This window comes from Microtus oregoni, unplaced genomic scaffold (assembly GCF_018167655.1).
Source record: "Microtus oregoni isolate MIOR12 unplaced genomic scaffold, Mior012 000023F_ref0000262, whole genome shotgun sequence".
NCBI lineage: Eukaryota > Metazoa > Chordata > Mammalia > Rodentia > Cricetidae > Microtus > Microtus oregoni.
The window spans coordinates 29,650,073-29,664,359 of record NW_024543082.1 but is presented as its reverse complement, the minus strand read 5'-3'; the positions used below and the strand labels follow the sequence as shown (position 1 = coordinate 29,664,359).

At 40.5% G+C, this 14,287-nt stretch overlaps 1 protein-coding gene across 2 annotated transcripts in view; it reads right to left on the bottom strand.

The window, feature by feature from the left end:
- Nucleotides 1-14,287, bottom strand: part of Tmprss2 (transmembrane serine protease 2) — a 46,201-nt gene that overhangs the window by 17,141 nt on the left and 14,773 nt on the right. Inside the window, exons 4-5 of one of the 2 annotated variants that reach the window (XM_041673198.1) lie at nt 1,744-1,830; nt 961-1,095 (exon numbers count right to left, since the gene is read on the bottom strand). In XM_041673198.1, coding sequence (XP_041529132.1) covers nt 961-1,095; nt 1,744-1,830 — 222 coding nt within the window. The remainder of the gene's footprint in view (nt 1-960; nt 1,096-1,743; nt 1,831-14,287) is intronic. The other variant, XM_041673199.1, reaches the window with a different exon arrangement.

The following is a 14,287-nucleotide window of genomic DNA, read 5'->3' as shown; positions in this document are numbered from 1 at the left end:
CACTAACAATTGTATGTGCTCACCTCCCTCCTTCTTACTAGGTCCTTTCTCTCGTTTGTGGTGAGAACACTTAGGATTAGCTGCCAATGATCCTCAAGCACTTACCACGGGGCTGTTGACCACAGTCATATCACAGTTCTTCAGGTTTTTTTTTCCTGACAGTTTTGAGAAAGACTCAAAGAAATCAAACAGGAATTGGTGGGTTCTGATACTTGGGCAAGTGCATGCTCGTATATGCCCTACTCTTGGGAATGCTCCATGCATATTCTTATACATGTTACATTTAAAAGCATGAAAGTAAGTTATTCCCATCTATACAGGGCACATATCATGCCAGGTCATTTGCCCCTTCCATATGAAAACTCTGCAAACTGTACAAACCCAAATCTTGAACACAGAAATGTCTTCCCAGCAGCTCAGAATCTAAGAAGGTATTCTACCTCTCCACTCACAACCTAAGCATTGCATCCTGGGTACAAGATGGGATTGACCACCAGGAAGTGACTGGTCATAGCAGCATGTCAACACAGGTGGGCTGCTCAGCCATGAGCCCTGTGGACAAGGGAGTTGTGCTCAGACTCCCATGAAAAATGAAATGACATCTTTGCAAAGAATTCTTAAAGCGGCCATCCAAGAAGGTATGGTAAACAGGTGGAAACACTGCAGTTTGTGTGTGTGTGTGTGTGTGTATGTGTGGTGGTGGGGATTGTTCATATATGCGTGATGAATACATAGTGCACACAAACCTTGTATCTTCAACAGCCTGCTTGTTTGAACTGCCATCCTGACTGAGTCCTTTCTGACTTTGTCACCTCCCCATCACTCTGTGTGTTTCAGGGCCAGGAACACAATTCTGAGTGTAGTTATGCTAAGACGTATCAGTGGGCTGAACAGAACCCTGCTTGGCTGTCCCCCAGCTGCTGCTATATGACGAACGTAGCAAGCCCAGTGCTTCCTCACCAAACTCACCACACCGGTTCTCATCTTCCTCATTGGGGCAGTGTGAGATCCCGTCGCACCAGAGAGAAGAGCTGATGCAGGTACCCGAAGACCCACACTCCATCTCAGATGTAGAGCACTTGCTATCCTCTGGAACTAAAGGAAGAAAGGGCGGGAGACTCATCAGGCTGAGCATCCAAGAAACTGTAGAGCCCATAAAAAGCTTGCCATCCACCCTCAAGCCCAGTGAATAGAAGAAACTGCCTCCTCATAAGAAAGGGATATATCATTGCCACCTACACACACATGGAGCTAGCACTGGGCACTCTTCTGCAGAGCCAATGGGAAGGGTGCTTGGGTAAGGGGAGCCGTCACGCTTCCTCCTCTTTGTCATCTCGTGGGCTTCAGTGGTCCACTAGGTGCACATGAGTCTACATCACTCCAGGCCACTTAAAAAGGCTTCAGTTACAAGATGTGGCATAGGAAGGGGACTGGCAGCCAAGGATACCACAGTTGTGCAGTGATATCCAAGGGTCAGGCTATGGCTATGCCTCCTTAAACATGCCCCAGCAGGGTACAGCATGGTTGGTACTTGGATGGGAGAACTAGTTTAGGATTTCTAGGATTTCCCAAGCCACAGGGTAGTGAAAGCAAAGCACAGATTCATGGGTACATGGAGGAAAGGGCTGCCTTGTCCAGAAGGAAAAAACCTAATTGGGAGGCATCAGGTGACTCCTTCAGCCTGGGGAGCAGGGTTACAGTCATAGCCATGCACACAGTGGCAGCACCCAGCCCAAAACTTACAGAACCTCCAAAGCAAAACAACAGCTACAGCAGCACCCACAAGGACAGTGCCCAGGGCAAGGGCAACACACAGCGACTTCTTGGTTTCTGCAGAATAGAGAGATGCTCAGGTTAGTGCTGTGAGAAGACGTCCTTCCACCATGCATCAAGTGTTGATGCTCCTCAGTATCCCACAGAGTTACCACGGAGTCATTCAACTTGAAAAATAACACAAGTCAAACTGGGCATAAATGCACGTCTGTCTATAATCCCAGTAGTTGGGGAGGTGAGCAGGAGAGGTGAGGGAATTTAATACTAGCCTAAAATACATGTGTTCCTATCCCAAAATACCAAAAAAGAGGAGAAGAAGCAGGAGGGGAAAGAGATTAGAAGTCCAAGTCCAAAATACACTTGCTATACATAACCAACAGTCCATCTTAACGTGGGCACATTTAAACTTGCTTAGAATTCTTACATTTCCTATAGCTGGGAAAATCACCCAGATAGATGTCTGTTCATATAATAAGGTGCTGGATTTTGCATGCACCCCATAGACTACCACACTGAAACTAAAAAGTGGAATGACTTTATGAGTACACTTCCACACCATCATGAAGTTAAAATTCCTAGTTAAGCTACTGTACGTGGGGCCATTTAGATACATTAGGAAAGAATAAAAACTAATTTATTCATTTGTTTTTTTTTCCTTTTTTTTTTGCTGCTAAAGATAAAACTCAGGGTTTCACTTATGCTACACAAGTGCTCTACCACTGAGATATTCCACACATATTTCTTTCTCTTTTTTTTTTTTTGGTTTTTGTTTTGTTTTGTTTGCATTTTAGAGACAGGGTTTTACTGTAGCTTTGGAGCCTGTCCTGGAACTAGCTCTTGTAGACCAGGTTGACCTCAAACTCCCAAGTGCTGGGATTAAAGGCATGTGCCACCACCACCTGGCTTCTTGATGCTTCTGTAGTGCAAAACACATGCTTGGGGAAATGGAAACTGAACCTACAGTTTGAAATGAAGTCCAGCAAAGCCAAGCTCTTAAAATACCACAGAACATCACAGGAAGGGTCTGAAAATAGGCCAATGTGCACATAAAAAAACAACTCAAAGAAGAGAGTTGCCTCATTTTAGCAACTGCAAGTTTGAGTCACATAATGTTGTCCCCCCAAAGTATCCTGAGGCTGCCAGGGGGTGCTCTAGGCAGAACACCTATCCTTTGTTGTGGAACTCCTTCAGTCACTCAGTCAATAGCCTTTAAGATACCAGCCCAATTTGGGCATGGTCTCGTGTACTATAAATGCAGATGAAAAGCATGCATGGGCCTCTTGGCTGCTGGATTCAGTTCCAGTTCTCAGCGCATGGAGAGAACTGCAGATTGCTACTCTGTGAGTTTATCCCCAGATAAACAAACCTTTGTTATACTCCATTCCAGGCTACTGTGGAACTTATTCGTATGCCAACAAATTGGCGCCTGCGTGGTCTGAATCCACGCCACTGCCAGGCCCCTGCCCAGGCCCCCATGGCCTTCTTCCACCCCACACAGCTGGACTACCCCTCTGGCACACAGCTGTGCAAGTTTTGGCTGGGCTGGCCCACAGCAGCTTAGCAATTTCACACCAGCTTGCTCCAGCCTGACTTGGTCCCACCTACTAAGCGGCTGAGTTACTGCCACCCCGGGTTTTCTGCCACAACACTTCCGTGGCTTCTCTTGCTTCTGCCAGCTTTCTCTGATCAGGCCGAGCTCTGACTCCGGTAACAGGGGCTCTAATCCTGCTCCTGGATACAGATTTGTGTTCGCAGTTTGGATCCGAAAATGCCTGGCCCAAGCTCCAGCCAGTAACCTCACAGCTCACAACTGCCTGCAAGCTCTAGGTTCCTGGATAGTCTGCCCAACTCAAACCTCCTTATGCAGATGTGCTGCTCTTACGAAATTAACTAAATTTGTTAGTAATTAAGTCTCAGGTAATTCAGGTACTGATCTAGGACCTGCCTTCCTGCCACAACTAAGACAGCTGCTGGCCAATCAAGATTATTACTCCTACAATAATTTTCTGAAAATTATAATGGAGGGAAGTTTATTTGATTAGTAAATAAATAAATAAATTTAAAAATTTTAAACCAACCCCAAGATAATTGCAGACAATATCATCATCCAGGAATTTAAGAACCCTTTTGTTTCTACTATGGATGGAATTCTGCCAAGAGCTATCTGAGTTACCTTGTACACATATTTTTGTGATCATGGCAGCTATTAGTTTTGTTCTTCATATTATATACTTAAAGAAATGGTTTGATAACAGAGTCAAGAATGAGAAACTTTTAGGATGGATACAGTCTTTAGCTGAAAGAATTTATACAATTGAAAATGATAACCTTAATTTGACAGGCAAAATTCAATCCATGCCAATAGCTTATGAAACTTTACAAAAGGATACTGAGAGATTATCTAAAAGGATTCATACTGTTGAAATTGACAATTAAAATCTGTTTAAAAGTTATGATAAGCTAGCAGATAGAAATATCTCCAGGAAGACAATCTGCATGCCATCCAAATAATATCTAAGGATGAGAAAATATCATTAACAGAAAAAATTTAAAACCTTGGAATCATATGTGCAAAGTGAGAATCAGAAATTAATTGATTTGATGAAATCATTAGAAATATTCACAGGTGAAGAAATTCAAGCATTACATATACAGTGGCAAAAAGATTTGAATTGATTGAGGAATTTGTCAGAACTGATAAGCAAGGAGAGGAAGTACAGGCAAAGGATTTAGCATCACCAGTACCTCCCATAGTCAAAGATGACTTATTAAGAGTTTTAGCTACTTATTCTGTTATTGCCTCTGAAAAGCCAACAAATACTCAATGCCAAAATGCAACAAAGAATGTAAATTGAAACCTATAGGTATGAAATATCTAAAAAAAAAAAATAAGCAAGCATTAGTATCTTATGGCATGCATTCACCATTTGTTGGGAGATGGTAAAGACATGGGCTTCAAATAATAGGGTTATTCCATATTTTATTGGCTTCAATTAGTCTCAATGGTACTAAAAGATGGGCTGCAGTCACAATGGAAGTGATATGGAAGAGAGGAGGCTAAAGTCCTAGAACAGAAAGGTAGGGACAAAGGATTTTAGGTTTCCCAATATCTAATTATTGGTGAGGGTTGTTATGCTGATCCACAAAGTCAAGCTATTTAAAATGAACACATCTTGTCCCTGTGCCAGCCTTGAATGCATGAGACAGGATTCAAGAATAGGAAGAAGAATTGAATCATATACTAAGATCATGCAAGACCTAAGAGTAACCTTTAGTGACTTTTTACAAATATTAAATAAAGCTGTACAAATAGGGGTAACATGAAAAATGTAGATGAGTACTTATTGAATCTCTGGCTTTTGAAAATGAAAACTTAGAATGCAAAAAGATACTTGGGTCTTTAAAGGTAACATCAGAACCAAAGGATCCTGCACATAGTCAATGTTAGGCCATTTGACTATAATACTGAGGTTTGGGTGGAAGAAGCAATTTCCAAAGATATGAATAGATATCAAAATAACAAATGCTTTAATTGTGGTAGAAGAGGACATCTGAGAAGGGATTGTAGACAAGGCATTCCTAGAAATAATGTTTCCTCTGGGAATGGCAAAAATAGATGGTCTCAATCTTCTGGATTATATAGAAGATGCAGCAAAGGCTGATATTGGACCAAAGAATGTAGATCACCAAGAGACACAAAAGGCAACCCATTACCATGGAGGGGGCCTCTTACAGACCTCCAGGCTTAATGTTGCCCAGTCATTCTCAGTCACTGTGGAGGACATGCCTTCCAGGAAAATTAAAAAATCCAGTGCTTGTTGTAAAATCCCATATTGCACTGGATGATAGAATAGAAATGAAGGATGAATAAAAAAATCCAATTGAAAATAGAAAACACATATTTTAGAAGACTTCTATACATGATCAAAGACCAAAACTGAGAGTATAAATAAATAACATTGTAATTGAAGGATTATTGGACATGGGTGCAGATGTGAATATTACTACTCCAGATTCTTGCCATCCGAATTGACCTCCTCAGGAGGCAGATGTTCAATTTCTAGGAATTGAAACCATATCTCAAGTAAAACAAAACATGAGATGGGTTCAATGCATAGAGCCAGAAGGACAGAGAGGAAGACGCAAGCCATATGTGGCTAATATAGCAGTCTATCTAAGGGACTGTGATCTGTTGCAGCAATGCAAAACTCAGATTAACATTCCTGTTGTCTCAGAGATGGAACATAAACCAACTCATGTTACTGAGAAGTGTATTATAAGGTACTACAAAAAAACAATCACCAACCCTTCAGGCCATGTGGAGATATACAGATTAATACAAATGGGTCAAATTAATATGTAAGAGCTAGCCAGTAAGAATCAAGAGCTAATAGGCCAAGCAGTGATTTAATAATTAATTAATTTAAAAAAAACATGCAGTTTCAAAGCAGCAGCTTCCTGGTTTACCAGCACAAATGGCTCTAACTCTTTTGGGAGATGATTCAGTTATGGGACACTTGAATGGGGTTTATGGGCCCAGGTGCTTGTATGCCCCCGTGGGGTTATGAGAAAAGTACCTGAGATCATGCCTGCAGCTCAGTGCCCCTCATCTGAACAGGCAATGGGATCTGGTCTGCTAGGAGTACACAGGTAGGAAAGCATGATGAATTCCCACTGCCACACACAGGGATAATTCCAGGCCGTGCAGTGATCTGTATCTCATATTTAGCTATTATTCAAATAAAAAGGGTTCATTGTTGCATGCTTCATCTCAGAGTTAAAGTGGTGAGCACAACTCCTACCTGATGGTTCCAGAGCTGGCAGTAATGGTACCTCTGCCATTCTGAAAGGTGAAGTGAGGCAGAATCAGCACCCAGGGCCACTGTGACCAAGCTGCTTATCATTTTAAAAGCATGCCAGGGCAGAAAAGAATTTCAGATACACAATAAGACAGATTCAGACATAAAGGCCTCTAGGCTTGGGAGAGAGAAGAAAAAGAGTATAGAGAGTTATAAAAAGAAGTAAATGGATTTTTTAAAAAAAAATAAAACTAAGTCTATAAAGAAACAGACTAAACTTGCAGAAAAAGTAATAGAGTAAGAAAAATAAACCACATAAAGATGGAATATACACAGAAAGTCTGGATTATGTATATTATTGTGTTTTCTGTGAATTTTTTTTTACTATGAAGGAGCTAAGTACAGAGAGATATATCATTGTGCAGGCTGCTAAGCTAAACCAACATATATATCTTAAAGGTGCCTTGACTTCAAAATATGGGTCTAAAGATATGCTGCTTTGGAAAAGAGATTCTTCTTTTGTTTCCACAGAGGATGAGAAACTGTGGATTCATTCCAGCCTAATGTGGTTTGATGCACCAGGACCATCTGAAAGGTCTCTGTAAACAGTTTCCAAAAATTACTTCGCCCAACAAAAAAAGCAAGAAGCAGTTTGGAGAGAACTATGCCCAAATTCCCTAAATTATTGTTTATAAATGTTTGTTTACATTTAAAGGGGAATATGTTATAGAGATTTTCACTGGTATGGATCTTGCTCTATTGATACAAATTTTAGGTCAATTTTGTTATATGTATGTTTCTGCTCTTGATTAAGGTATTTTGTTTGTGAAGTTCATTAAAATGTAATGTATAATTAAGAAATATAGGTTAAAAGATAATCATTTATAATAGTCAACCTTGTAGTCATGTTAGTTAAGTTTTCTAGATATATAGAAATATATTTCAGTTAGGTATTCTTCAAATCTTTCAGAGACCTTCAAAATATAACATTTAAAATGTTTTCAGAAGTTAGGACTTTTCATGACAATGAGACCCATCTGCTCCTGGCAGCACCAATCTGCTTTGGGAGGGTAATGGGCACCAAAGAGGATCCTTATGGCATTGGTTAGCCATTTGGGCACGAGACTGTTCTTGCCGGAACTGCTTGATGCTGTGCTGTATGAACTGGACAGGCAGGACCCACAGAGAAATAACTGCTGAACTTGCCTAGGGGTGGGACGATCCTTTGGGGTGCCTGCTTCATGAAAGAGTCTGATAGACATTCTGTAGGACACAAAAATATGGCTGACAAACTGCCAATATAGGCAGAACTGTCTTTGAAATTTCCTGCTTCATGGAAGACTCTGCTGGATACTTTGGGCCTGTAGGCTGAAGATGGATGCTCCAGTGTTACAGAGGAAATTTGGGTGACTGTCCAGGCAATGAGATTTTTGTCAATTCTGGAGTTTGGGAACTTACTTACAATGTAATTCCTGTTAACTTAGGTAATATTGTATCCTTTTGGGGTCTTTGATGGAGTTGAAGAATGGATAGCTGTGGCTTTCCTTGGTTGTGATAAAGGGTAAAGCATATATAAATGTTGTAACTGTAGTTCTTGCTTGATAACTGTTTTCTTATATGTAATTTTGCTATGTTGGGTTAGGGCCTTTTTTTTATTTAGACAGCAAAGGGAGTTGATGTGGGATTCCTCTCTGTATGCTGTGAATACCATTTGTTAATAAAGAAGCTGTCTTGGGCCTGGTGGAGCAGAATAGAGGTAGGCAAGGAAAACTAAACTGAATGCTGGGAGAAAGAAGGTAAAGTGAGGGGGAAGCCATGTAGCCCACCAGATGCCAGATGAAAACTTGCAGGTAAGGCACAGTCACGTGGCGATATACAGATTAATAGAAAGGGGTTAAATTAAGATGTAAGAGCTAGCCAATAAGAAGCAAGAGCTAATAGGCCAAGTAGTGATTTAATTAATACAGTTTCTATGTGGTTATTTTGGGGTTAAGCAGCCAGGAACAAACAACTGACTTCCTACAACAGAACATGTACTAATGTTTGGGGAGCAATTAATAACAACTATCTCAAAAGTGATAGAGTTTACCTTATAAAGAGAGCTAATTGGATTCTTCCCAGCATTATAAGTGACACACCAATAATTGGAACCCCTACATTCTCCACTGATGCAAATAAATCAGAAAAGGCAGGTTACAAATCAGTAGATTTAAATAAGGTGGAACAAAGCTCTTATAATTCTGTCCAAAGGACAGAGTTTTATGCTATTTTTATGGTACTTTGGGATTTTAAAGAACCTCTCAAAATAGTTACTGATTCATAATATGCAGAAAGAGTTGTTTTGCATATTAAAACTGTTGAGTTCATACCAGATGATACAGAAATGACTTAATTATTTATTCAGGTTCAAGATATAATCAGGACCCACATCCGATCCCATACGGGTCTGTCAGGTCCTCTAGTACAAGATAATGGAGAAGTTGATTGATTGGAAATGTGCTGGAGGCCTCAAAATTTTATTAAAAAGCACCATTTCAATAGCAAAGGTTTAAAAAGGACTCTTTTATTACATGACAAGCTAAATAAATTATAAGGAGATGTCCCACTTGTTCTTTCTATAAACAAATACCACTACCTGCATAGAGTAACCCAAAAGGTACTCAAAGAAATGAAATCTGGCAGATGTATGTGTTACAATTTGTAGAATTTGGAAAATTAAAATGTATACAACACACCATTGACAATTATTCAGGTTTTCAAAGGGCTACTGCTTTGAGTTTGCAAAAGACTGACTCAGTAATCACACATTTATTAGAAGTTATGGCCATCATGGGTATTCCTGCACAAATAAAGAAAGACATGCAATGGTCCAGAGTATGGCTCTAAGAAAATGAAACAGTTTTTTTGCTTATTATAATATAAAGCATATTACTGGTGTACCACACAATCTTACAGGTCAGGTAGTTACAGAAAGATCAAATCAAACTATAAAAAATATGTTAAACAAACAGAAAGGGATGAAACATACCCCCAGGAATAGATTGCATAATGCTTTATTAACCTTGAGGTTTTTTTTTAACACTAATGAGAAAGGAACAACAGCAGCAGAGAAACATTGGATAATAGAAAAACACTTCTGAATTTAATCAGCTGGTGTATTTCAAAATTAATAAAGATTCAGCTTAAAAAAGAGAAACCTCTTGAGAAAGAAATGACAGCTCATCCACAGAGGTGACAATCATACAGCTAGTAAGGGATCCTCATAAGGGTTGGGGCAGGGTTCTGTTATTGTCTTTTCAGGAAAATACCCATCTTCAAAAAGCCAAGAGATACTGGATGCCTAAAGAAGAAAAGATAGCTATCCAGAAAGAATTACCAACCAAAGAGAAATCTGACTTATGATGCCAATTTCTCTACCTAAACATACATATCCCCGTGCTTCTCAGAATATAGGCATGACTCACTTAAAAATCAAAGCTGGCTTTGAAATTGGACAGTGGCTATCCTTCTCTAAATCCAAGCATGTTGTTAAAAGAAAATGTCAGAATTTCTGCCTTGTATCAGTAGCGACCTGGTATGGGGCAGAAGGAAGATAAGATTTAGGGACTACTATTATCAAAACTCTGCTTTCAAAAATTTTTAATTCTCCCCATACCAGGTGAGACATATTTTTGTCTCTATGGCACTTTTGTTAAATATATGTCTATATGAATAATGTTTAAGTTCTCCACAATGAACAATGAACTTTCCTGCAGTAATCTTTGAAGTTTCCAGAAAGAAGATTGGGCCCCACAACAACAATGATGTCATCATGCTGATAGCACCATCTTAAGATCAGTTTTGGGTTACAAACTGCTCAAGAAGATTTCAACTTGGCTAGCTGAGATGGTGCACCTTCTTACAAAATGTTCTGGCCAGAACTTCAAATAAGAACTTCAGAAAACCCCTACCGACTTCTCAGAGACTATTTGCAATTATACCAGACAGTAATCTTGAAAGTTAACCATCATTTTTAGTTTTTACAGGATCCCATAAAAATAACATCATTTTCATAACAACTGGAAGTAATTCTAAAAACAATGTCCCTTTTCCCAACAAAGTTTGGCCTCAGGATTAGGGACATCTATTAGGGGTTGGTTATAAGTGGTGCAGGTTTGGCGATGGAAATGAAGTAAGCTCAAGGATCTCATTTGATAAAGAAAAAAAGGAGGGATTGGATGGGATAGTATAATAGGTAGATTAGATTATTACATGAGAGCTAGAATTTATAGACAATTTACACTATTTACATTGGCATAGATTCCTGTATTGATACAAATTCAAATTATATTTCTTATATTAATATGCTCCTATTTCTGTTTACAATATTTGTGCACTTATGCAAAGTTATTTTCTCATATTGTATGTATGCATGCTTCTACCTCTGCTTAAGTTATTTTGTATATTGATGCAATTTTGGGGTATATTTATCATATTGCACTACACATTTCTACCCCTGATCAAGATACTTATACACTGTTTAAAATTGGAGGTCATTGTACTCATTTGCTGCACAGTTGTTTAAATATTGTTTAATATTTTTAATATGAAGTCTTAGTCTTTAAGTTATATTGGTATTAAGAATTATAGGTCAATAGTCATCCATGTTTGTCATACTTATAGTTATACTAATCAGGTTCTTTAGATACATAGAGATGTATTCCACATAGATAGGTAATCTTGAACCACTTTAGAGAACTGTAGAATATAGCATTTAATAACTTAGGATTCTGTTGATGTGAGACACGATTGGTCCTGGCAGCACCGATCTATTCCAGAGAGAATGTTGGGTACTGAAGACACTCCACTTGGAGCTTGTTTTCTTTTTGACAAAACTGGCCTTTGGGCAAAGAACTGGCCCTGCTTTGACCATTGACAAAATGCACTGTGTCCAGACTGGATAAACAGGATATAAGCAAAAAGACTGCCAAACCTTGCCAAGACAGGGTAAGAAAGTTTTGAAAATTTGATTTCCAGATCCTACATAGTAGAAGGAGAGAGTTTCATCCAACATGCTTCTCTGACCTCTGCATACTCTGTGGAAACTCACCCACCAAAAATAAATAAATGTTCAAAACAAACAAGCAACAACAAAACCCCAAACAAGGAACTGGAGAGATGGCTTAGTAGCTTAAAAGCACTTGTTGAAGACCTGAGTTCAGTTCCCAGGTAACACTCGGTGACTCACAACTATCTTTAGCTCCAGTTCCAAGGGATCCAGTGCCCTCTTCTGGCAACGCGGGCCCTGCATGCACATGGTGCACATACATTGGTGTAGGCACTCATAAAATAAGAGTAAAAATTCAGCTAAGAATAAAATAATTTGGAGAACTATTTTCTAATAGTTCACTGATTTCTCCAGCCATAGCAAACAGGGATAGCACTCTAGACAGAGTTTTGAACCAAAAATAACATCAAGTATCAGAAGAAAGAACCAGATGTCAGGGAAGGGACCCTGATTTATCTGACACCTGGCCTCTGACAGTGAGGGACACATCACTCCCAACAACTCCCTCTCCAGGTGAAGTCCAAGTCTCAGGGGTCCCTAGAGGTTTCTTTGAAAGAAAGGAAGAGAAACAGGGCAAGGGAAATATCACTGAAACAGACACTCCCAGGCTAGAGAGTGCCTTCAAGCCTGTGAATCCCAGTTACAGGCAGTGTACTTCCAGAAGTCAGCAGAGCAGGGTCACCTTGAGTTATGGAGTCAAAAGACCCAAGCTGACCTGCTTAGGACCAGAAGGCTTGCTTTTATCTGGTTACTGCATCCTGTTAATGGCATAAAAGCTTTCAAAGAGTTCCTGGGGACTGGTCGTCATCCCTATCAACAGGGATTGTGCTCCTATGGTAAAGCGGGCAACCTGTACTCCCAGCAACCTCACAGTAGAGGCTCAGGTCTGAAAGCTTCACCAGGCGGCGATTTTATCAAAACCCAGTGAGAGGTGACTATGCCTTCAGGCGCCAGGGTGGAGCCACCCAGAAACCCACAGGAGAAATTCTTGATGGCTCACCTGATGAATTACCAAGCACACTTTCCTCTTTGGGCAACTTATCTGCATGCCATTGTACCTGAGACAAAATAACTTGCTTAAAGCTGGCCCTGTGTCTCAGAGGTAAACACTTGCCTAGCGTGTTCAGGAGCCTAGCTCAGCTCAGCCAGGGGAAAAAAACAAACACTAAATCAGTAACTTGGCTCATGAGTAAGGGAGATTAAATCAGGTGTCCTTCAGTTCTGGTTGGGGCATGTGCAGAGTCACACTCTGGCTGGTTTGCTCAGGACCGTGTCTGTAGCAACAAGCCCCCATTTCACCTCTGGGCAGGCATGTGTCACCAGCTGCGGTCAGCACAGCACAGATTTGCACAGTTCAGTCTTGGGCCACTGTTTGTTTACATCCATCCCTACCAGCACAGCCTGTTGACTCAACCCTGTGGTATCTCTGCATCACAGGACTGTTGACTTTGAATTCTTCAAAGGCTCTTGCAGATGCATACACTACCGCTCAAATGGGAACACTCCATGACAGTTGCTAGAGCAACTGATAAACCCGAAGTAGAATGTCCTTACACTCGGGACTTTTGATTTAATGCTTCCAACTTAATGTGCAGTTCCAGAGCTCAAGATCATTCTGGCAAAAAAAATGTAGACTTTTTATGTCTTATATGTGAACATCATGTTTTTTTTTTCTTTTTGGTGTGTGTATGTGTGTGCACATGCCCTCAGAGGCTGGAAGGTGGCATTGGATCCCCTTCAGCTGGAGTTGTAGAACTCAGGTGCTTTGTGAGAACAGCTAGTACTCTTTACTGCTGAGCCATTACTCCAGCCCCAGTAACATAATTTTAAAAACAATGTCAAGGGGAGTTTAAAAGATAATAACATAAAGTTACTAAATTACTTTCCAGTCCATGGGACATGGGCATCAATCTGTACTTTTGGCAAGCCAATGGTAGGAAGCCCAAGACACCAATCTGAAAGCCTGACCATCAGATTTCATCCAAGCATAGTCAGAGGTTTTACAATGCAGGTTTATAGTGGAAAATCACACCCTAGGGTGTATCCTGCCTATATATAGGCAACTGGCAGGAAACTAACATATTTTTCCCATGTCTGTCACTTCCTGATTACTCCCTTGGAATGTAGACGTATTCAGTGAGGTACACTGGGACCCTTCTGCCTTCTGAGTTGGCCGCTGATAGCAGGGCAGTCTTTTGGGGGTGCAACCTTGTATAGGCCTTTTGACTTCTGACAAATAACAGGTTCCTCACCCTGGCTTTCTTCCAGCCACCATGATGTGTGAATGGCCATGCATTCTGCACCTCGGTCTAGCTGACCCTGGCTGGGCTAGAACGAAAGGAGTTTGTAGAGACAGGGAAGAGGGCAAGAGAATAGAGGTGGAGCAGAGCAAAGGACAGAAGAGCCACACAGAGGGTCAAGTAGTGGAGGAGAAGTAGGCAGGGGACAGCAGGAGAGCCAGAAAGGTCTAAATAGGACGGACAGATCCCGGAGGCCTAAGGCCTATCACCTGATGGCTGATGAAGTGATCGGTGGCCCACAGAATTCTCTTCCCTATCAAACTTGAAGTAAACATGACATATACAGATTGGTGCTCATTTCATAAAACAGAAACTATCTGTTAAGAGCTTGTGCAGAGCTGGAGAGATCCCATCAGTTAGGAACACCT